General features: G+C 59.0%; 2 protein-coding genes across 8 annotated transcripts in view; both read left to right on the top strand.

Annotated features, from left to right (window-relative positions):
• Positions 1 to 4,553, top strand: part of DCUN1D2 (defective in cullin neddylation 1 domain containing 2) — a 37,001-nt gene extending 32,448 nt beyond the window's left edge. For 5 of the 6 annotated variants that reach the window (XM_045566698.1, XM_045566700.1, XM_045566701.1 and 2 more), the window contains 2 exons: positions 1,640 to 1,736; positions 2,977 to 4,553. In XM_045566698.1, the coding sequence (XP_045422654.1) occupies positions 1,640 to 1,736; positions 2,977 to 3,056 (177 nt within the window). In that variant the 3' untranslated portion in view covers positions 3,057 to 4,553. The remainder of the gene's footprint in view (positions 1 to 1,639; positions 1,737 to 2,976) is intronic. The other variant, XR_006738796.1, reaches the window with a different exon arrangement.
• Positions 4,554 to 6,605: 2,052 nt separating this feature from the next.
• On the top strand, positions 6,606 to 22,205 carry LOC123648822 (protein ADP-ribosylarginine hydrolase-like protein 1). Of its 2 annotated transcripts, XM_045566696.1 has the most exons (8): positions 6,858 to 6,942; positions 7,697 to 9,557; positions 11,320 to 11,484; positions 15,082 to 15,207; positions 17,074 to 17,214; positions 19,172 to 19,299; positions 19,394 to 19,526; positions 21,350 to 22,205. In XM_045566696.1, exons 3-8 carry the CDS (start codon positions 11,352 to 11,354, stop codon positions 21,505 to 21,507), a joined length of 819 nt encoding a protein of 272 aa, XP_045422652.1. In that variant the 5' UTR covers positions 6,858 to 6,942; positions 7,697 to 9,557; positions 11,320 to 11,351; the 3' UTR covers positions 21,508 to 22,205. The 2 variants fall into 2 exon arrangements, with proteins under 2 accessions (XP_045422651.1, XP_045422652.1); XM_045566695.1 differs by lacking the exon at positions 7,697 to 9,557 and having other exon boundaries at positions 6,606 to 6,942.
• Positions 22,206 to 22,216: the final 11 nt, after the last annotated feature.

The following is a 22,216-nucleotide window of genomic DNA, read 5'->3' as shown; positions in this document are numbered from 1 at the left end:
TCTGAGGACCCTAGATGACCGTATTTCCACTGAGAAAGTTCAGATCCTTACGGAAAGGGCCAAGCACCACATTTCCTGTGAGTCGTGGGCTCTGGAACTGTGGGTTGTGCCCCGTCGTCCAGGGACCCGGCCGTGGCCTGTGTGTTCATGGTCTGATGCCATTTTCAAAAGTACTCGAAAAGAAAGGAGGCCTGCATGGCCCTCGAGGGAAGCACTGTGCTTTCGCCCCACTGGTGCCTGTCCGGCCCGGGCAGCAGGCGCAGCTGTAGGGTGAGGGGGCAACTGGGGCACAAGCTGCAGAGAAGGCAGCACTGGTGACAGCCGCACTACCCAGCCTCTCCCACTGTCCTGCCCACGCGGCGCAGCCCACAGCCTGGCCAAGGTGAATCAGCACCCCCCCACCATTCAGTTTATGATACCAGGAGCGGGGACTCTGCTCTGCCACTTTGGCAAGTTACTTCCCAGAGCCTCGGTGTCCTCATCTGGCAATGGTGCCCACGGGGCGTTGCAGGCAGAGGGCGGAAGCTGTCTGAGGAAGGTGGCGCCAAGTCCCGCAGGCCACCTGTGGCAGGGAGGCGTCACGGCGGTGTGTCTTTGTGCGTCCTGCGCGTGTTCCTTCTGCAGAACACCCAGAGGTCAATGACCGTGTGCCCATCGCTCCTGCTCTGTCCCTGGGCTCCAGCCTAAGTTGCAGACACTTCCCAGGCTCCTCCTGCCCTCGGGCACAGAGACAGGAGCATGGTGCCCACGGCGTCTCAACAGCAGAACACTGGGACGGCCACAGGAGAACGGGTCGAAAAATAGGAATATCAGTTCAGTGGAACACAGCGATGGTGCAGAGAACATGAATGAATTTAGATTCACACGTGTCAGTCAGCTTACATGTCAAACGTAGTGTTAAATGGGAAAAAAAATAAGTTGCAGAAAACTAGATACAATTTGCTGGCAGTTAATAACATTTTAAAACATAAGATGTGCTTATAAGCTGTGCATGGATATATGTACATGTAATTTGTGAAACAGTGAAGAGAGTGATAAATGCCAGATTCGGGAGAGTGAGCACCTCTGCCGCCCAGGAGGAGGAGGAGGAGCAGGCCCAGGGGGCGAGGGGGGCGTGCAGGGTGGTCCCGCAGCGGGTGGCGGTTGCGTGGGTAGCCTGTCGTTCCCCGTGGCTTTGGGTGATCTGAAATACTGAATGACAAACGTTCTTAGAGATTTGTCCCATCCCACTGTAAGAGCTGCCTAGTATTTAAAAAAATAACTGTAGAACTAAAATAAATAGAAATGCAGACTCTAGTACTGCTCTGCATTGTGTCAGAATCGGTTTGAGGGGCAGATGACACGATGAAAAATGTTGTTCTTTTATTTGACTGAAACAGGAGATTATAATTTTAATATTTAAAATGTTTTATTTTGTTTTTAAATGTCTACTTTCTGTATTTGGATATTGGCATTGTTTAGCTTGTAACATTTATACAAAGTACTATTACTACTCTTCACTTTTAACAGTTTTGTTATTGTACCTGTTCCTGATCAAATCGATGAGCATCACTCATTAATTGAAGATCACTAGGCCCCCAGGACATCTGAGAGTTAAGTTCTGTCTTAAATCTGGTGGTTTTTTTCTCTTGTGTATTAGGAACATCACAAAAGATCAATTCCAAGGGACACTTGGAACCTTCTGCTGGATTTTGGAAACATGATTGCAGATGACATGTCTAACTACGATGAAGAAGGTACTGGAAGTTGTGCTTCAGATGCTTGTCAGCAAGGCTCCCGCCTGACACCGTGTCCCCTTCTCTAGAGCTGCGACAGATGCAGACACTCATTCAGACGGGCCCCCCAACTCTGGACACACCACCTCACTGAAGAGGAGGTGATGGAAATGGCCACGTCCTTATTATTTCTTGTAAATCACACAGAGGAAAAGTAGGGCTTCGTATTTAGTTTAGACGAGCAGACAGTCCCTTAGACTAAAGCATTTGAAAACCAGCCATGCAGAGACCCCTGTGGGGGAACCCCAGAGGCGGGCAGGTATTTGGGAACCACACTCCCAAGTATTCAGCCCTATTGGATGCCTTAGGTCAGTTCTTCCATTATGCCATTTAAGCTTATTTGGAGATTTCAACTTCTGTCTACTTGCGAAGTGTATTGATACACCCAGTAGTGCCCCCAGTATTTCAGGACACTAAATCAGAGGACGTGTGGACGCCTGCTGGGCACCAGGCACTCTGCCACGTTAGGACAGGAGCAGTCTCGGGGCGGAAGCTCTCCCCTCCGGCCGCCTCGGTGTGCACTCAGCGGGGCAGCGACCCCGGGCACCCGGCACCTTGCTCTTGGCGGGTGGTTTGCATGTCTGTCGTCCGCAGCACTTAGCACAATACCTGCCCCCTGACAAGCTCCTACTAAATGTTTGTTGAATGTAGACAGACATGGGGCCCCCAGGAGCCCTAGCTGGGGCGGGAGAGGTGAGACACGTCTGCGTGGAAAGACGCCGATGGCGCCAGGCGGGGTCCCAGCCGCACGGGCCATCCCAGGAGCCCAGCGGGGCGCACGGATTGGGTGGGTCCAGCCAGGGGGGCAGTACCCGCTGGGGGCAGGAATGCAGATGGTGAGGACAGTGGCTCCCTGCGCCCCACCCCGAGGACACCCCGAGGACACGTGGGTCCTTTCCTTCGGTTCCTGCTCAGCTGGTCCCGACTGGCTGGGCCACTGGACAGCACGTGCAGCCGCAGGGGCACACTCGGGTGGCAGGGTGTGTGCACACGCACACCAGCACTCAGGGACCTGGCCTGGCCAGAGTGAGAGTCGGGTAGCTTCAGCCACATCGTTCTGTGAGAGGTGAGGCTTGTGAACGTCACATCATCTGTGTTCTGGAAATACAAGTGTTGGATCGATACTGTGAGAAGATGCTTTGACTTTGGGCATGTTGCTTTGACACTGATTTTTGACATTTGTTTGTTTGCCTTCCTTTAGGGGCCTGGCCGGTTCTCATAGACGATTTTGTAGAGTATGCGCGGCCAGTAGTCACCGGCGGGAAACGCAGCCCTTTCTAGGCGGAGAATGGAGATGGGTGGAGATGATAAAGTGAACCGCACCTGCGTGGAGACAGCCTGGGCAGGGCTGCGCAGTCGCGCCGACGGCGGCAGCAGGAGCCTCTGCTGTGCGTGTGGGTGCCGTGAGGAGCTCCTCAGAAGATAGCTGCTTTGGGGTGCTCGGAGATCGGTCATCATAGCTGCTGCTTTAGGAGATTTCTGCATGACCTTTATGTTTACCAAAAGTCACAGCCTGCTTGCAGGAGCGCAGCGCGTGCCGTGCGCCTCGTGGGTCAAGAGGAGCACCAGCAGTCAGCAAACCCCTGCTGAAATACGTTGTAACATCACTGAAAGCAGACTGTGTCCGCGGTGGGATGTTGTATTTTTACGTGCGTCACAGCTGTTAAAAATGTGCCCTGCAGAAGAGGATCTTGCCACGGAGTCCAGTGTTTTTTAAAGTTGGTGCCAGTAATTAAAGATTTATATTTTTGAATTATGAAATACCAAGATTTACCAGATCTATTTTTCTTTTCATTTTCTCTAGATGTTCATCTGAAAATCATTTTATAGTTTTTAACACGTCGTGACAGTGCACAGCGTCGGCCCAGGGAGTCAGTCCAGCAGAGCTGTGTTTTAAACTGTGCAAGTCCGTGGGCTGTTTTACTTCCAGTAGTGTTGTTTGAACCTCCTGAGGAGTTTCGTAAGGTATTTTTTAAAATATATTTTATTATATTTAAAAAGATGTTTTTCCATGGAGAGAGTCTTTCTTTAATGAGTGATGAATTAGAGATTTGAACACCAAATGAGTTGACTCCTCTCACCAGTCCGTGACACCCACAACATCTGGCATCCTGCCCTTTGTACAGTGTGCACACTTGGAAGCTAAAATGTACATCGTTGTCCAGAAAATCCCTGAACCTCTGTCGTGTTGGTGGGCCAAGGTCTCTCCTCTCACCATGTTGGCCAGGTCAGGCAGGGCTGGCCGTCACGGCCCAGGCGGGAGCCCCTGCGCCCACATCCCTAACATCGGGTTGTGGACGTATGTGTTGACCCTGCCTCACGCCTGCCCAGACCTTCACGCCATGGCGGGCCTTGCTGCCCTGCCCGCAGCAGAGCGGGAGCGTCGCTGGGTTGCGTGGGGAGGAGAGTCTGGCAGGCGTGCTGTGCACAAAGCGCCCAGACCTGCGGCTTGACCGGCTTCACGAGTGGGACTCGCGGCGTGCTTTGGGACACGTCTCCTTACCACCTGAGTCTCGTGAGCTCTGCCACCGTGTGAACTGCTGATGCTTCTGAACGGGACTCCTGCACACGGGGTAGCAGGGCTCGGAGGACTGGAAGAGACTTGCAGCCTAGAGACCCCAGCCCAGGCTGGCTCTTCCCCGGCCGTGTGGCAGGCAAGCCGCGTGGCCGTCCCCAAGCCCTGCGTCTGCATCTGCAGAGGGCAGCTGGGCCGGCTCTGCCTTGACAGTCTGTGACTCTCAGCATTTGTTTAATAGAATAAAACATCAGAATGTTAAAGCATCTCCTAGGCTTTGTGGGTTCCTGATGTGATTTTGTTCAGAGAAGTTATAGGATTCCGATAACCCTGTATAAATTATGGAGATCTGTAATACTTTTTTATTTTTGAGATTTAAAGTTCTTTTGGATTTTCAATAGATATCAAAATATTAGTAACTGAACAAAGGCTGTTCAGAAAATGCGGTTTCTTTTTCTTCTGTTACATACATTGAGTCGTGCATGCTCTGAAATGCTAAGAACAGAAACATTAAATAAACTGTCTCCCTGGCGTTGCGGTATCCTTTTCATTCTATTCTTGGCTGCATGGACGCGGCTGTCAGGGTCCTGGTCTCCGTCTCAGGACTGCAGAGAAGCCCTCCCGGGGGCTTCCAGGGAACAGGCTCCTCCCGCGGGCTCTGACCTGCCAGCCGCAGTGGAGCAGTCACGTCCCAGGCAGTGTCCGTGTCTGGTTCCGTGTGCTGAATGTGGTGGTTCCGTGTGGGAAATTATAGGTCTCACAATATGCAGAGTTTACAGAGGAGCTGATGGGAATATTCACCGGAATATACAAGTACAAACTATAAATACATTGAAAATAACAAATTGCCTAAACATAGGAGGCTTAAGAGATTACGCATTGCCTGCACCTTCACAGTGTAGCTGCCAGGGATTTCTGGAACAGACGTCGTCACCTCGGTCTTGGTGACATAGCGCGTCCCATGTTGCTTTAGCTCAGTGACAGTGTCAGTGTGACCCTGTATCTTTCAGACCTGAGCGAGCTTTTTCCAGTATCTGCCACAGTATCCACAGTTCCTGGCACAGGCCAGGGCTTGGTGACTGTCACCAAATGAGCAAACGCAGGGGCTGGGCTTGTCTCCCGCTGCTACCGGGCGCAGGCCACGCGGGCGGAACTTGTCCCCACGCACCTTCCATGGAGGCTCCCACGGCCCCCGCCGCGGCCAGCGACCGTGTCGCCCTCAGCACTGGGGTTTCCGCCAAGCGTTGCTGCTTTCCCTGCACGGTGGTCGTCTACACAAAGTGGCCGTCCCTCGTGCCTGGCTTTTGTCGTGTGGTCTGGAGGGGACTCGCGGAGGTGCTGTGTGACGGACTGTGTTCGGAATCTCGGAGCTGTGCCATCTGGAACAGTAATGCTTAAAACCTCGAGTTTAGCAAGTGCTGGCAAAACTCGAGGTTTAGTTACACGCACCTTACTATCTTTACTATCTTGCTATATAGTGAAAGAAATTTTATTTTTATGGGCTGTGTTTCTTAAGTCCACGTGTGGCTCCCTCTCCCTCCCCGTGTGGCTGCAGCCAGACCTGGGAGCCCCGTCCCGCAGATGCTCCGGGGCGGGGGAGACAGGGCCGCTCTTCCAACTGATTTCAGACCCGTGGCCCTGGGCTCTCACCTTCTGCCTAACTTCACCAGCCTCTTCACGTTTCTGAGCATCCTCTCCTTGAGTCGGAGAGATGTCTTGAGTGCTGTGAGCTTGGTGACGCCCGAATCACACACTCCGCGGGGAAGCATCGTCGTCTGGAGAGCCGCTGTCAGCACTGAGGGTGGGGAGACGCCAGTCTCCACGCAGAGATGCCTGTGCCTCTTCCCTGTGCACCGTTTCCGTTTTCTATGATGAGCACATTTTATAATTGACAGTGAAAGTTTTCCAAAAGACAGAAGTGCAGGTAGTGGATGAATGGCAACGTTATGCCGAGTAGAGACTCCAGACCTGACAGGCCATGTGATGTCTGGAATTTCCAGGAAGTTTCCAAGTACACAGCAAGACAGTAAGACACGTTTATCTGAGATTTCTAGAAAAGGCAGCACTGCAGAGACAGCAGACGGGCGTTGCCTGGGGGAGGTGAGGGGGGCTGGGGCTATGGGACAGGCCACACTGGCCGTGCACACGCCCTCGGGACGGTGGGAAGAGCCGCTGCTCTGTCAACACCGAGTGGCTCTGGGAACTGCTCCCGGGGAGCTGGTGCCTGCCAGAGCTGGCGGAAGCTGACGCCTGCCACGTGGTGGCTCAGAAAGCTCCTCCCATTGGTGCCACCTGCGGAGACAGCAGCGCAGCGCCTGGCTGTCAGAGGACACTGCTGACAGCCCCACGGTGGCCGCTATAAAAGCCAGCAGGGCGGGCTGAAGGCCGCGAGGAAGGGACAAAGGCCGACGCAGCTGTCGGCGCCAGGGCTGCCCGGGATGGAGAGGTTCAAGGCTGCCATGCTCCTGGGCAGCGTCGGCGACGCTCTTGGCTACAGGAACGTGTCTGGGGAGAACAGCGCCGTGGGCTCGAGGGCCCAGGAGGAGCCGCGGAGTTGCGGGGGGCTGGAGCAGCTGGTGCTCTCGCCAGGGCAGTGGCCGGTGAGCGACAACACCCTCATGCACATCGCCACCGCTGAGGCCCTCACCACAGGTAGGCTCGGCCGCGCTCTCCACTCGGATGCGGGAGGCGGGAGACCGCGCGGCTGCAGGTTCCTGCGGGAAGCCCTGCGAGCTGGGAGGGCGGGCCGGGCCGTCTCTCCGCCCGGGGTGTTACCTGACGCTGCTGCTAAAAGTGGGGATTTAACAGACACCACTGTGCCCAGATTAGACACGCGGCGGATTGTGTTTCTCACGCGTTTCTTTGGGAGACGGCATCACTCCGCAGACAGTTACGATTCAATTTTTAAACAGTGACTTTTCACTTCTATTTGTGCGGTGTTAACAGAGCCTCGGACCGTCTGTTTCTAACGGTTAAAACCTGTTAAGCCTCTTGCTCCAGAGCTGTTTGGTGGCGGCAGGGCAAGGGTGCTGCCTTTTCCTGCAGAGATGAGCCATTCTTGTTCCAAATTTATTACAAGTGAATGTAAAATAATAAGCCAGTTTGAAATTTGGACCCATTAAGATAAAATTGTTTGGGAATTACTTCTAAAGTCCAGTGAATTGAGGTTAAAATGTCATCTACCAAAATGATTCAGCTTACAAACCTGCGTATACAGAAATGTGTTCTAAGAAAATGCTATAAAACTGATTGGATTAGGGTGGGGGGTGCAAAGTCTCTTAAGAATTTTTTTAGGCAGCAAATTGATTTTAGGATCAACAAGTTTTTGCACGAATTTTAGGGAAACAGGTGCACAGACGCGTAGCAGAGCTTTCCGACAAATCATTTGCTCTTTAAAACCCTGCAGGTATTGCTGGTTTGTGGTTGCAGAATTCAGATGTGAGGGCAGCTGCTGTCAGTGAAGTCTCACTTGTGCGCCAGATTTAGCACTGCGGTCACCGTGGAGGAATGCCATCGGCTCCGTGGCCGGCCCCTGAGTACCCAGGCCGCCAGCCAGACTGTGATAAGATAAGGCCTCCCAGCCTGTCGGGATGGTGACGCAGCTGAGTCTGCCGGTTATGGAATGCAGACGCTTCCCGTTTCTGGTATTTTCAGGCAGATTCCTGGGTGCCTCGGGGGTCAGCAGCGCCAAGAGCAAACCCGCCGGGCCAGGCCTGCACAGCACAGCTGGGCTGTGTTCCAGCCGCACACAGCTGGCGCGTACTCATGAGCGTCGCTCTTGTCATGTGTCTGGTGCTGTGTGTGCACGAGCACACGCGTCCACGTCTCTTCACGTGTGCCCTCCCCCTCTCTGGTGGCAGCTCAATAAGCATTTGGTGAATGCAGAGCCCAGGGCCGTGTGTCGGGGGCTGCGTGGTTGCCCCGGGAGGGCCCTGGCGCAGGTGGGCGCTCCGTGCCGACGACGCGCTGTCCGAGGCTGGACCCCTGTGCCCCGCGGTGCGGCGTGCGTGTTCAAAGGGTCGCGCAGCTGCGGGGCGTCGTCCACAAAGAGGACAGTGAGTTCCTTCCACGTGATTGCAGCGCTCAGACGCGGGGGAGGGGGGGTCTTTGCCGCCCTGTTCCGGCCTCTGGTCTGTGGGCCGTGAGGATGCGCCCCTGCAAGACCCCCACGGGAACCGCTCACTCCAGAGACCAAGCGAGCATGTGTTCAACTTGCTGAAAATCAGAGTGGAAATTTCATTTTTGTTTTTCCTTTAAATAACAGCTGTAGCCTACAGAAGGGGGTCTTTGAGCAACGCTAGTGATGTAGGAGCCACCTCCTCCGTGGCGTGTGCTCACGTATGATCTTCCACAGGTGTCGCTCACGTGATACCATCGCCTCCGTCTTACACAGGAGGGACGGACCCACAGAGAGGCTGAGCCGCTTGCCCGGGGCCACACAGCCTGCGCGTGGCAGAGCATCCCGGGGCCACACGGCCTGGCCTGGAGCCTGTGCGTCCCGGCCCCTAAGGCCACCGTGGGCCGGGCGAGCACCTGGCTGTGCAGCAGCTTTGCAACCTGTTTTCCAGAGCCTGGCAGGTCGGACAGAGCGCACGTCTAAGTTTCACGCGCAAGTCCCTCAGCCAGGAACCTCGCGGCTACGTGGTCCGCCAGCCCCAGTTCTGTGCCCGCATGAGCATCCGCGGAAGGCCGGGCGCAGCCCGCGTGGCCCCAGCGTGGGGGCATGGGGGGTACTGAGCGGGAAACAGCAGCGCCCCATGTCCTACAGGGCACGTAAGCAGCGCCATCTACACAGCCATGAGCAAGGCACCCTGTCACTGTGTCACTCTGCAGGCACTCAGCAAATACCTGCCACCCGCCAGCTCCCGCCGGGCTCCTCCTCCCAGCAGCCTGCCCTTCTGCCCTACTCCTGCTGGCCCAGAGAACTGGGGAGGGGCCGCGCTGAGCCCACCTCCTCACGGGTCACAGGAGGATTACGTGGGGCAGCCCACCTGAAGCAGAAGGTGGGCTCGGTGAGCTGACGTGGACAGTGGCTCACGGCAACACAGCTAACGTCATGTCTGCAAACCGTCGCGAGCTGCTGAGGGTCCGCAGCCCGACTGTCGTGGCCGAGTGGGCAGCGCGAGAGGGCGGCCGGCAGGGGGTGCCGTGCAGCCCGGCGACCTCTTCTTCCCTGGGTGGCCTGACACCAGCCACGGGGCGGAGCCTGGGCCTGGGGAGCGAACATTTGAAACAGTTGGCGTTTTGCTACAAGTGACTTGATACTGGTATTTTGCCTTTCTTTACTATGATGTTAGTTGGGAGACTCGCTGGTTTATGTTTTAGGACAATGGTCCCTGACCTTTTTGGCACCAGGGACAGGTTTCATGGAAGACAGTCTTTCCACAGATGGGGGTGCGGTGGGGGTGGTGGAGCCCTGTGGCCCGGACCCTGACAGGCCGCGGGCCGGTGCCCAGACAGGCAGCCGCGTCACGGGGTGGAGAAAGCCGGGGAGGCCGGAGGCTCAGCAGCTTTGCAAATCTGTTCCTAGTTTAAACTCTAAATAGAGAGACAGGCTTTTTGTTGCCATTTTGTTTTTATGGGTTCTTTTGCTTTGAAAAGGCTAAATTTCAGTTAAATACAGACGTTTCATGGTATCTGATTCCAGAATGAAGTATTTTAGGGGCCAGGAAGGGCCAGGCTTGAGTTAAGAAAGGCTGTTTGTGAGCGCAGGCGCAGTGGCAGGCGGGCACCGGGTGGCCTCCGAGGGCCTGGGCACAGCCAGGGGCCCAGCTGCCGCGTGTGCAGGGGGCTTCCGCCTGCAGGCTCCGCCATCACACCCATGTGCCTTGCCCAGTCCTCTCTGCCACCTCGGCTCTCGCTGCCTCCTCCCTCACTCGGAGCTGGGCTGACCTCGCAACCCGCGGGCCCTGGGTCCCCCTGGCCTGCCCCCGCTGTCGGGGTCTCGCCACACCAGACTGGGCAGCAGGAGGACGGCCACACTCGGTCCCGTCTCCGGCGCTTGCTGTGGGGATGTGCGGGGGCAGGAGCGAGGCTGCGCACCCTGGAGGAGCAGGCAGATTTGTCACGCGCCTGTCCATGATCTCTCCAGCCGCCCCCACCCCGTGGCGGGGCCTAAGGAGGGCGTCGCTGCCCAGGAAAAGCAGGCTGGGCTGTCCCCCAGAGTCGGCCTGGAAGCCCTGGGTGCGATTCTAGGGCAGGACAGAGACATGCTGGGGGGGCCCTCACCTGCCCCCCGACCAGCCCGCTCGGACTCTAGTTTTGCGGACGTGTGGACTCCGCCCACCACGCTTGGGCTGCCTTGATGACAAAACGCCCAGGCTTTGCGGTCAGAACGCGTGTGCCAGCGCTGGCCGTGGCGAGACACACTGTCCCACGAGGTCATCCAGGCAAAGTGGGAATCAGACCCTGGCGCTGCTGCCAGGAGGATTCTGTTTGGTGGCCCCAGGTGAGATGGTCCATGCGGTGCGGGTGGCAGGCGTCTGGCTGTGCCGGCTCCTTCCCGTCTCTGCCCCGTGGGTTCGGGGGACTGGAGCCCACACCTGTCCCCAGGACGCTTGCGTGGGGCCAGGGATGCCGACTGGCCACGCAGTCCATGCCGTGCATAGGTCCACGCGCAAGAGGGGGAGTGAGGTAGGACAGAGTCGGGCTCTGTGGCCTCAGGCACATCTGCTCCCCCGGCCCCAGGGACGGCAGATTCCGGCTCAGCGGCTCTCGTGTGGATAGAACCGTCAGTGGGAAGAGGGGCTGTTTTCTCTGGACTCCCGTGTGTAGCTGGGATGTAAGCGTGTCACAAGCTGGGTGTCTGAGATCAGAGTGGAGCCGCGTGCGCTGTCTCCGTGCTGAGTCTCTCCAGGTGGCCAGGGCGTGTCAGGCACGGGCAGCGTCTCTCCGCTTCCCTGGAAACGCCGGCCCCTTCCGTGCACAGGCTCGTCCGCGGCTCTGAGCCTGCCTGGGGCCCGCCGACCCGGAGGGCCGCGTGCTCTCTGGCGGCTCTGACGCGACGTCTGCCCTGCTCTCTCCTCCCAGACTACTGGTGCCTGGACGACCTGTACCGGGAGATGGTGCGGCGCTACGTGGACATCGTCGAGAAGCTTCCAGAACGCCGGCCAGACCCAGCCACCGTCGAAGCCTGCTCCCAGCTGAAGCCAGACAACTACCTGCTCGCCTGGCACACGCCCTTCAACGAAAAGGGTCAGGGAAATCCCTCCTGCTGCCCTGAAGCTGCCTTGCGGAGGACCGCGGACACTAACCCGCCTGCCCTTCCCACTAACCCGCCGGCGGCTCCGCTTGCCTGAGACGGCGCCCACCAGCGGCGACTGTTCAGAGCCCACCAGGCTTCTCCACGGGGGTTTGTGATCCATTCCTGCTTTCCCTCTAAGTCTGTCTTTTTTGCTATACAAGGAAAACTTGCCCCCCTGCGTGGGTGATTCCCCAGCGCTTGGCTGTTCACGGTGGGGCCGCAGTCAGGCAGCCGCGTCCCTGCTCCGACAAGCGTCTGTGCTCAGCCACGAAGGGTATGCGGGCGACCTGCCGTGGTGCCGGCTCCGCCGGTGTCAGCCCTCTCTCAGGCTGGGGACTTGGGCTCCTTGTGGGCAGAAGAGAAATGCCCACAGGCGACTTTCCCAGAGACGAAATGTGTTCTCTGACAAAGCAGCAGGGACACAGGTGTCCCCAGAGACCCGCGGTGAGAGGGTGAGAGCAGGGAGTGGCTCCAGCAGCCCCACACGGGCCACGAGGGAAGTGCCCAGGGCAGACGTGGACTGAGCCCTGCGGGGGCGGCCTCAGGGCGTCCCTCCGTGGTGCGTGTCCTGCGGGGCAGGGGTGCCGACCGCAAGCCACTTTGAGCTGGGGGATCAGGTGTTACCTGTCTAAGGTACTGAGTGACATGCCCTTTGGCCTGGCAGTTCTGCTTCCAGAAGCTCTGCTCAAGCGAGTGAGCAAAGATGCATGTGCAGGACACGCTCTGCTCCTCGTCCCCTCAGCAGAGACCTGGGACAGCAGGTGCCCTGTGGGGGAGGGTGACGGTGGGGCCTGGACACCATTGTCAGGAAGAGCAGGTGGGTCTGCTCCGGGCGCTGGGAGCCTGGGATGCAACCGCGGGCCTGGCCCGACCTGTTGAGCAGCGGCTGCAGGCTGTGCCCAGAGCTCGCTGGGGGTGCTCGAGGGCCTTTACGTGGGGGCTGGGGTGGTGAGGAAGAGGAGGCTGTTGTTTTCTTCATGAACTTTTGCTCGTACACACTTATGCTTTTTCTTTACCATATACGACTCTTAAAAACCTAGTTTAAACTCTTTCCTTTTCAAGAACACGGCTTAGAATCAGGTATGCTGGTTCCTGATCTGAGTTCTGACACAGCTTTGTGACGCTGGGCAGGTCACTTGCCACTTTAAGCCACGTTTTCTCCTCTGTGACGCCGCCTGTCCGCCCTGCAGAGCCCGGGGGAGGCTGCGGGCACCGCACAGCCGGCTCTGCCTTCTCCACACTGTCCTGTCTGGCTCTGGAACCCGACCCCGCGACACATGCGATCATTGTTTGTCAATTAGGAAGAAAATAAAAAGTAAAAAATATTTTTAAAGCAAAAAATGAAAAGTTTCATAGGGAGAAAGCTAAATTATTCAGGAACTTGAATGAACATTTATTGAACAGAATCACAGAAGAAACTTGCAGTGAGTCAGAGGAAAACACAAGAACGTGAAACAAAGTTGGCTCACCTCGAGGGCCGCCTTCTTGGCGTGGTGTGTGAGCATCTGCCAGGTCTGCAGTCGCTTTGGGGGTCGTCTTTTTTTTTTTAATCTGAATGTTATTTATTAGAATATTTAAAATTTTTTGGACTTTTTATTATGGAAAATCCAAGCAAATGCAAGAGTAGCAAAGCCGGGCCGCATCCAGCGTCGTGTAAAGCCCTGAGCTGGGGCGGCGGAGGGTGCCCCGCTCCCAGATCCAAGGAGCTCGATAAATCCCAAGCACAAGAAATGTGAAGAAACCACATCAAGGCATATAGCAACCAAGCTGCTCAAAAGTGGAAAATCTCAGAAGCAGCCAGAGGGAAAACACACGTCACACGCCAGCGGCAGAGCGGTGCACGCAGGAAGACCGCGCGGCCAGGCTGGAGCGTGCCGGCCTGGAATTCGACATCCAGGAAAATGTCTTTCAGACATGGAGCAAAATAGGCTTTGCCAGACACAGAAGCTGAAGGGCGTCAGCGGCAGCAGAGCCACGAGCAACGCTGACGGAGCCCTTTGAGCAGGACGGAAAGAGCCGCACGGGCACAGAGGACGGGCACCGTGCAAGTGGGAGCTACGTGGGTAGAGATGTAAGAGTGTGACGTTATTTAAATATCTTTAAAAGACACCTGTTAAACGTAATAGCAATGTATCGTATGGTTAATAGAATGTGCATTAGTTAAAATACATGACGACAACAGCCTCACTGGGCACTCGGCCAAACACTCGAGGAATCACCAACACAGGCTGCACACAGCTTTCCAGGACACTGAAGAGAAGGCAACTTCCCGGATTCCCCCTTCTGCTCTCCAGAACCTGTTGACGGAGGAAGCGGCGAGGCCGGGCTGAGAGGAGACACAGGCGTCTGACCAAAGACGAGAGTCCAGGGGTGTAAAGAGCTCTCACGACTTGAGGGAAGCCGGCAACCTGACGCAAAGACAAGCGAAAGACTTGGACAAGCACTTCACGGAAGAAGATGTGTGGGTGCAACTAAGCACAAACCGTGCTCAGCACCCTTTGTCATTAGAAAAATGCAAGTGGAACCACAGGGAGACTCACTCTGTTGCCCAGGCTGGTCTCAAACTCCTAGGCTCAAGTGACCCTCCTGCCTCAGCCTCCCCAAGTGTGCGCCACTGTGCCTGGCCTTATGTGATTCCATTTGTATAAAACTCTAAAAATGTCAACCAATCTACAGTGTCAGTCAGGCGCGGTGGCTCATGCCTGTAATCCTAGCACTCTGGGAGGCTGAGGCAGGAGGATCGTTCGAGATCAGGAGTTCGAGACCAACCTGAGCAAGAGCGAGACTCTGTCTCTACTAAAAAAAAAATAGAAATAAATTATCTGGCCAACTAAAAATATATATAGAAAAAATTAGCTGGGCATGGTGGCGCATGCCTGTAGTCCCAGCTACTCGGGAGGCTGAGGCAGGAGGATCGCTTAAGCCCAGGAGTCTGAGGTTGCTGTGAGCAAGGCTGACGCCACGGCACTCTAGCCTGGGCAACAGAGCGAGACTCTGTCTAAAAAAAAAAAAAGAAGTCTACAGTGTCTTTGTGGTTGCTGGGGAGAGGCAGGAGGACAGATTGGAAAGTTGGAAAGGGTGGCAGAAAGCTTCGGGGACGACAGACACGTCCCCCTCTACGTCTGGGTGCTGGCTTCGTGAGTGCATACGAACGTGGGCACTCAGGGACTTGCTAACTGTGCAAGTTTAACATGTGCTACTGCAACTCGATGGAGCTGTGTTTCAAAAGGAAGCGTGACTGAAAGCTGCCACGGACACGGCTCTGTCTTCCACGCCGTCCCCAGTGGGAGCATGTTAGGAGCTCGTCCCCAGACCATCAACAAGCCTGTTTATAACAGCAAAGTGACCTTTCGTGCTGGGGTGCAGTGTATGTCATCCCGTCTCTCTGCCCCAGCCACGCGGGCGGCTGGCCGTGTCTCACTCCCTCCCACGCTCCGCTGAACATGTTCTCGCACAAGTTCCCCAACTTTCTGTTTACAAAAGCTGGGTTGTCAGGGGTGGAGTGATTGGAGCAAAAGTCTCAGTCTGGGAATTTCTTTTCCACGCAGGTTCAGGGTTCGGAGCGGCCACGAAAGCCATGTGCGTGGGCATGCGGTACTGGGGGCCCGAGCGCCTGGACACCCTGGTGGAGGTCAGCATCGAGTGCGGCCGGATGACCCACAACCACCCCACAGGTAGCGCGGGCGGGCAAGGGACGCCCAGCCACGTTGCCGCCACCCTCTGGCCCGCAGACGGGGCGGGATGTCTCGTGCAGTCGCATCGACCTTTTTATTGGTCATTTGCTGGGGGCTTGGCTGATTTCTTAATATTCAGCTTTTAAGGTCTGTTTTGAACCGAAAGTGGGGTTAGCGGTGAGTGTGGTGCTGCTGGAGGAAAGTGCAAGGGTAGAATCCCCTGGGTCCCGACGCCACATCTGCGGGAACAAACTGGGAAGAAAAGCGCTGCCCTGGGGGAGGCCGGGGTCGGGGGTCGGGGTCTGCGCTGTGCGACCTCAGGCAGTGTCTCCCTCTCCGCCAGCGGGCGCTCACACCCTCACTGGGTCACACGGGGAGGACACGAGCCGGCCATGAGTCGCCCCAGCACAGCACTCACAGGTGGTCTGTGCGGCCAGGGAAGGCCAGCCCTCACCCTGGGACGCCGGCGGACACAAGCTGCCGGTCCCGCGCTCGGCCCAAGGCCGCCCTTCAGTGTGACAGGCGTCTCAGGCCACCCGCAAAGTCTCAGTGGCCAGAGGGGCAGTACAGGCCCTGCTCGCTCACTGCTTCCACCGGACGCAGATTGGAAGTAGAAGCCTTCACACCTGGAGATGCTGGGCACCCAAGTCTGCACTTCCCACTCGTGCTGAACTGTCACTGCACACGTTTGGTGCCGGGGTGACTCGTGCACTTCTGTGCTGTGACTGAACTTGGAGGGGCTTCTCCGCTTCCTCTGCCACTGTCAAGCTGCTTTCAGCAAGCATCACAGCCCTGGCATCACTGTTGCACCTGTGTCCCAGAGCCCAGCGCTAAGCGCCCCAGAGTGGGGCAGCGAGGCCAGGCTGCGGCGAGAGGGAGCCCTGGGCTTGCGAGTCACCCCCACCGCGGCAGCACAGCCCAGAGACAACCCTGATTCGTGCTTCCGGGAGTGGCCCAGGGAGCCACGGGAGCCTCCCCGTTGCGGGGTGCAGCGCCCTGAGAAGGGGCCGTCTTGAGTGGCCGCTGTTCACTGCGCTGAGAGCGTCTGGCCCCCACCCGGCCCTCACCAGGCGGCGTCACACCCCTGCAGAGGTCAGAGCACGCGTGGCGCCGGCCGGGTCCTGCCTGGTCCACGGTGCCGTGGCTGCAGGTGTGGCCCGTCCTGGGCGGCTGTGGGGTCTCACACACCACGTCTGCCTCTCGCAGATCCCCCGCGGCCCCGGACCGTCCTGCCTTTCTGGCGCTATTAACCGCACTGCCGTGGGAGTGACCCGCACAAACTCCCCACGCAGAAGCCCAGGTGACCCTCCTGCCCCCACGGCCCTCATGAGGACGAGATGAATGACACCCGCAGGCCCTCAGCAGGGTCCGGCAGGGTGACAGCTCAGGCCACACATGGCCCACACAGCACCCTACGCAGAGCAGCCAAAGGCAGACGCAGCCCTGGTGTCCCCCGCAGAGTGCGGGTGATCAAGACGTGGTCCCTCTGTCCTCCGCGGTGTCACTTGGCCACGGAGCCTGAACCTTGACCTTATGCTGAGTGACGTGTGTTCCCACGGCCGTGAGGTCCCGGGGGCGTCGAATCCAGGGACAGAACGGAGAAGGGTGGTGCCGGGCGGGGGGAAGTCAGTGCTCGGCGGGGACCGAGCTTCAGTTTGGGCAGAGGAATGTTCCGGAGGTGGACGGTGGCCACGGCTGCGCTGCAGTGCGGGTGGGCGCAGGGCTACCGGGCTGTGCCTTAAGCACGGTGAAGACGGCGAGACAGCCCCTTCCCTGGTGCCCCGCGCCACATAGTGCCCAGAGGCCCCCAGGCCCGTCCCGAGGGGCCCAGGTGACGTGTCTCTCTCCTTCCCCACCGCCCTCCAGGCTTCCTCGGGTCCCTGTGCACGGCCCTGTTCGTGTCCTACGCCATCCAAGGAAAGCCGCTGGTGCAGTGGGGCCGGGACATGCTGCGGGTGGTCCCGCTGGCCGAGGAGTACTGCAGGAAGACCATCCGGCACATGGCAGGTGAGCCCCGCCGCCCTCCGGCCGCACCCCGACGCACGCTGGCCCCGGCTGGACAGACTGAGCTCCTCTCCCGGCTCCCAGACAGGTGGCGCCAAGGGGACCCTGGGCCCGTGAGACAGCAGGCCTGACCCCAGCGCAGGTCCCAGAGCAGGCGGGAGACAGAGGCCTGTGCCAGGGGGACGCTCACTCCTGCCCCGGCGGGGGGACCGGCCTGTCCCCAGAGCAGCTGTGGCCCCTTCCTGGGGGGTCCCTGAGGCTGACCAGGTGCCGCGGCAGCAGGGCAGGGATGGGAAGCCCTGCAGCCGTCTGTCTGGGCGCCGGCTCTTCTGGAAGATTCTCCCTCCCCATGGGAGGAGCCGTCCGCCCTAGGATGTGTGCTGCGCCAGGAATGCAGCAGATGTCCTGAAGCTGCTGAGGAAATTTCTAGAATAAGCGCTGTCCTGCAGGAGAGGGAAGGCAGGATTTGGGAGCAGGGTCAGGGCTACTTGTTTTCAGAGCAACCTGGCCTGGTCTTTTGGGAACAGAAAAGCCAGTAAGTCGCTCGGGCTTCCCCCGCGGAGGTGCTGGGCCTGCTCTGAAAACGCTGTCCCCATGGCGGCCGTGAGGAGCCACCGCGCTGCCGCCCACCCGCGGGCCTGTCCCAACGCACCTGGCGGCTCATCCACTCCCACCGCCTCCGCCCCGCACCTCGGGCTCCCGCCCACGTGGGAGTCGGTCTGCCGTCACCTGCCAGCCCATCAGGGCCACCTGGCCCACCTGAGAGGGGGTGACGGATGTCAGGGTTGGGGGGGTCACGATGCTGAGCCCTCATCATGGTGGGGGACGCACCCAGGACTGCAGCGCTCCACACGGTTCCCCTCAAAGTGCTTTCTGGAGGGCGGCAGCGGAGGCCGCTGTGCACACGCCGGGGCTCGCGGCTCGGGTCGTTCTGAGACTTTATTCTTTCTCTTGAGGATTCGAAACGCACGTGAGCCGGTCCGCAGGTCTGAGAACCCGTCCTGCACACAGACCCGCTCAATTTCAATAGGTCCCACCCTCTGACACAGAACCCCCTGTAGAAGAACACGGCAGTCCCCGGAGAGGCCAGTGTTCAGCAGCTCGGTAGACTGGCGCGTCCACACCGCCCGCGAGGCCACTGTCAGGGTGCCGGGCCTGCCCTCTGCAGCCGCAGCCGGTCTGTGGTCTGTCATCTCACTCGCCCCTTGGGCCTTCCTGCCGCCGAGCAGCTACACGGCTCGAGCAGCCACACGGCTCACGCGCTCCGGCCTCAAGGAGGAGGAAGAGGAGGAGGCGAGCGCGGGCAGGCTGGGCTGGGCGGCAGCTCTCTGGGTGCAGACGGAGGCCCGGCCGTTGGTAGTGGTAGCTGCAGACCCGGCTCGTTCCTGTGCCAGTGTCCTCTTCACCAGATGAGCCTCTGTCACCTGAGATGCTGTTACTTAGGAATAATGAAACTTCCCTTCTCCCTGCTTTGCAAGCACAGTATCAAATTAATAAAAAATGCCAGCCTGAGCAAGACTGAGACCCCGTCTCTACTAAAAATACAAAAAATTAGCTGGGCGTGGTGGCACATGCCTGTAGTCCCAGCTACTTGGGAGGCTGAGGCAGTAGGATTGCTTAAGCCCAGGAGTGTGAGGTTGCTGTGAGCTAGGCTGACGCCACGGCACTCACTCCAGCCTGGACAACAGGGTCCAAAATTAATGAATTAATTAACACAAATATATAGCTTCAGAGCTTCCAAGAGAATGTGCTTAAAACACCGTAAACGCCACCTCAGCCTCAGCACCCAGCGGAGCTGCCCGGTGCCACCTCCTGCCTTCCTGTCTCCACAAACAGCCCCTCCCGGTCCTGGCCAGCTGCGCAGTCGTCACCGTGGGGCGCTGGGCACCCCTCCCGGCCCCTCCCGGCCTTCCCCCCGCCCCGCCGGGCACCCACGCCACTCACCGCTCTCCCCGTGCAGAGTACCAGGAGCACTGGTTCTACTTTGAAGCTAAATGGCAGTTCTATCTGGAGGAGAGGAAGATCAGTGAGGACAAGGACGACAAAGCCACCTTCCCTGACAACTATGACGCCGAGGAGAGGGACAAGGTAAGCCTGGCACCCAGCTGGCGGGCGGGTGGGGGAACGGCCGCACACAGACAGGGCTGCCCCGGCGCGTGCGCCTGACCCGCGCTGTCCCCAGGCCTACAGAAAGTGGAGCTCAGAAGGCCGCGGGGGAAGACGAGGCCACGACGCCCCCATGATCGCGTACGACGCCCTCCTCGCGGCGGGTGGCAGCTGGACAGAGCTGTGTCGCCGCGCCATGTTCCACGGAGGTGAGACTCTCCTTCCTCGGGGGTCGCAGGCAGCCGCACCCCTCGCCCCGGAGCACACTCAGCGTGTCCGAGGGCCACAGGCTCCGGGGGGCCCCTGAGCCCAGAATCTGTGTCCTCTCCGTTTCTGGACCCGCTCTGGGAGCGGCGGGCGTGCGCGTATGTGGATGCCACAGGCCCGTGTTCTCCTGGCCGCGCCCGCCCGTGGGGTCGGCGTGAGCTGAAATACGACGGCTACGGGCAGATGCCCGACTCCCCGTCTGGCACAGAATCCTCCGTGACGGACTGCGAGTATCAGAGCCCTGCACGGCTTCTCCTGCCGGGATGGGACCGGGAAGGGTTGGGAGTCGGGGACAGAGGGGAGAACCCCGGCACCGCCCCTCCTCCTCAGCCACGGTCACCTTGCTGGGTGCGCTGGGGACACAGACACCCGAGGGGACAAAGTGATGGGAGAAGAGAGCTGAGAGGGACAGTAGGCTGGTGGGAGCCTGGCATGGACTCGGGTGGCCCGGCAGAGCCTGGAAGGGATGGTCACCTCTCAGTGGCACCAACCTCCATGCTGCCACCACCGGTGGTCTCCTCTGACCACCCCACAGCAAGTGCCTCTGCTCGACTATGGGCAGGTTGTCACGCCATTCACTGCTCGTAGAAAGTTCTACATGGGACCAGAGCTTTGTCCCACAGCTAAAGACGGGGACTGCAGGGAACAGGCCCCCACGGCACACCTGGGCTCTGCTGTCTGCTGAGGAGTGACAGCTGGTGTCAGGCGTGTCCTGGGAGCAGGCAGGACAGCGTGGGGCACAACGGCTGCCCTGCCTCACTGCTCCTGGTGTCTGTGCCAAGGCCCCCCCAGGCCCCTAGGCCCCTCCTCCAGCCCCCATCTTCCCAGACCCCGTCTTCGCAGCCCCCCCGACCTTCTCAGCCCCCACCTTCCCAGCCCCCCATCTTCCCAGCCCCCAGTCTTCCCAGCCCCCATCTTCCCAGCCCTCATCTTCCCAGCCCCCATCTTCCCAGCCCCCCCACCTTCTCAGTCCCCCATCTTCCCAGCCCCCCCACCTTCTCAGCCCCCCATCTTCCCAGCCCCCACCTTCCCAGCCCCCCTCTTCCCAGCCCCGTTCTCCTTGGTCCTCTGGCTGCGTTGGCTTCTGGATCCCCTGCCCTCCCTTCCCTCCACCCTGCCCCAACTCATCCATGCCAGCGTCTCTCTTCAGCACGTGTGTGCATGTGTGTGCACGTGTGTGCATGCAGAATCGACAGGACACTGTGACAGCCTGGGTGCAGAAGTTGTCTGGAGAGAGAAACCCTAGGAGATGTGGGATCAAGTGGCATCTCTGAGATTGCAAGTTTGGTATTTTTCATCTCAGAGCTGGCAAATCCCTAAAGCCTACAAATCCCTAATGCCACAAACATTGGTTCCAACATCCTCTTTCCACTATATTTAAACATTGCGTGGGGCTGAGGGGCAAGCCGGCTGCACAGGGTCCCCAGGACACAGAGCCGGGGGACCCAGGGCCTGAGCGCAGCCCCGAGCTGGGGACGTGGCCGGGGCTCCCTGCATGGCGGCCTGGCCCCCGGGGGGCTTCCCCACAAGGGCAGGTCAGAGGTGGCCTCTGCGCCGGCCTGGGGTGTCACTGGCTGGGGGCAGCCAGATGGCGCCACTACAGAGCCCGGAGGGAGAAGGGGACAGCTCTCCCCGTGTCGGCCCCCAGAGCAGAACCGCGCTTCGGTGGGAGGAGGCACGGCCCACGCGGGAGCGGTTGGCCTGGAAGGGAGCGAGGCCCCAGTCGGTGCGGAGCCGCCTCCCACGCCTGGGTCTGCCGTTGCAGGTGAGAGCGCGGCCACGGGCGCCATCGCGGGCTGCCTGTTCGGACTGCTGTACGGCCTGGACCCCGTCCCCAGAGGCCTGTACCAGGACCTGGAGCACAGGGAGAAGCTGGAGGCCTTGGGCGCGGCCCTGCACCGCCTGTCCACCCAGGAGAAGTAAAGCCTCTCTGCCCCCGGGCCGGGGAGCCGCCTGTGGGTCCCTCGCCCGGAGTCACCTGTTCTCCTCCCGGCGCAGAGCCCCAGCCGCCGTGTAAAACGCACCGTGTGTCCTGCGTGGTGTGGGACTCGCCGCCCAGCCTCCAGTGCGGCGGTTACAGACAGTCTCTGGGACAGCCGTGTGTTTTCTGTGTCCCAGAACTAACACGTTTGCTCGCGCACGCCGGCGGCACTAACGGCCCCGCTGCAGCCCCAGGCGCCGTGGCCGCTGGCCTCAGCCCCGCTGTCTCCTCAGCACCTCCCGCGGCAGTGGGCGTGTCCTTGCGGCAGGGAAAGCAGCCCACTCCTTGCCTTCTGGGTGTAGCCGAAGCCCTGCCCTAACCCCCCAGCCCAGTTTTTAATCACACTAGATTTGTAAGATCAACCTCTTTAGAGCAACTTGCCTGAGAAGAGCGGGAAGTGACAGCCTCGCGCTGTGTCCTCGTTGGTCCGCGCGGCTTAGCGGGTCGGGTCCAAACGGCAGAGGAGGCCTCTGACCCCCTACACCCTCTCCCTGCAGGCTCACTCCGTGTCCCCGCAGCCGGGGTCTCTGTCTCGGAGAGCCTTCGGATGGAGAACATGTGCTCTTGTTGTCTAACGTAAATCTGGACACAATTTTTTTCAAGCAGCATCTGGTGTGAATAAAACAGCAGTTGAGACTGATGTTTAACACG

Source organism: Lemur catta, chromosome 13, assembly GCF_020740605.2.
Source record: "Lemur catta isolate mLemCat1 chromosome 13, mLemCat1.pri, whole genome shotgun sequence".
Taxonomy (NCBI): domain Eukaryota; kingdom Metazoa; phylum Chordata; class Mammalia; order Primates; family Lemuridae; genus Lemur; species Lemur catta.
The sequence above is the reverse complement of the archived record's forward strand: the minus strand, read 5'-3'. Positions and strand labels throughout refer to the sequence as shown.

What these genes read in the sequence shown, in the direction of transcription:
- LOC123648822 (XM_045566695.1), top strand. Translation starts at nt 6,729, where the DNA reads ATGGAGAGGTTCAAGGCTGCCATGCTCCTGGGCAGCGTCGGCGACGCT. An exon ending in GACCATCCGGCACATGGCAG is followed by an intron (nt 17,215 to 19,171) that starts GTGAGCCCCGCC and finishes CTCCCCGTGCAG; the next exon opens with AGTACCAGGAGCACTGGTTC. An exon ending in CCGCGCCATGTTCCACGGAG is followed by an intron (nt 19,527 to 21,349) that starts GTGAGACTCTCC and finishes CTGCCGTTGCAG; the next exon opens with GTGAGAGCGCGGCCACGGGC.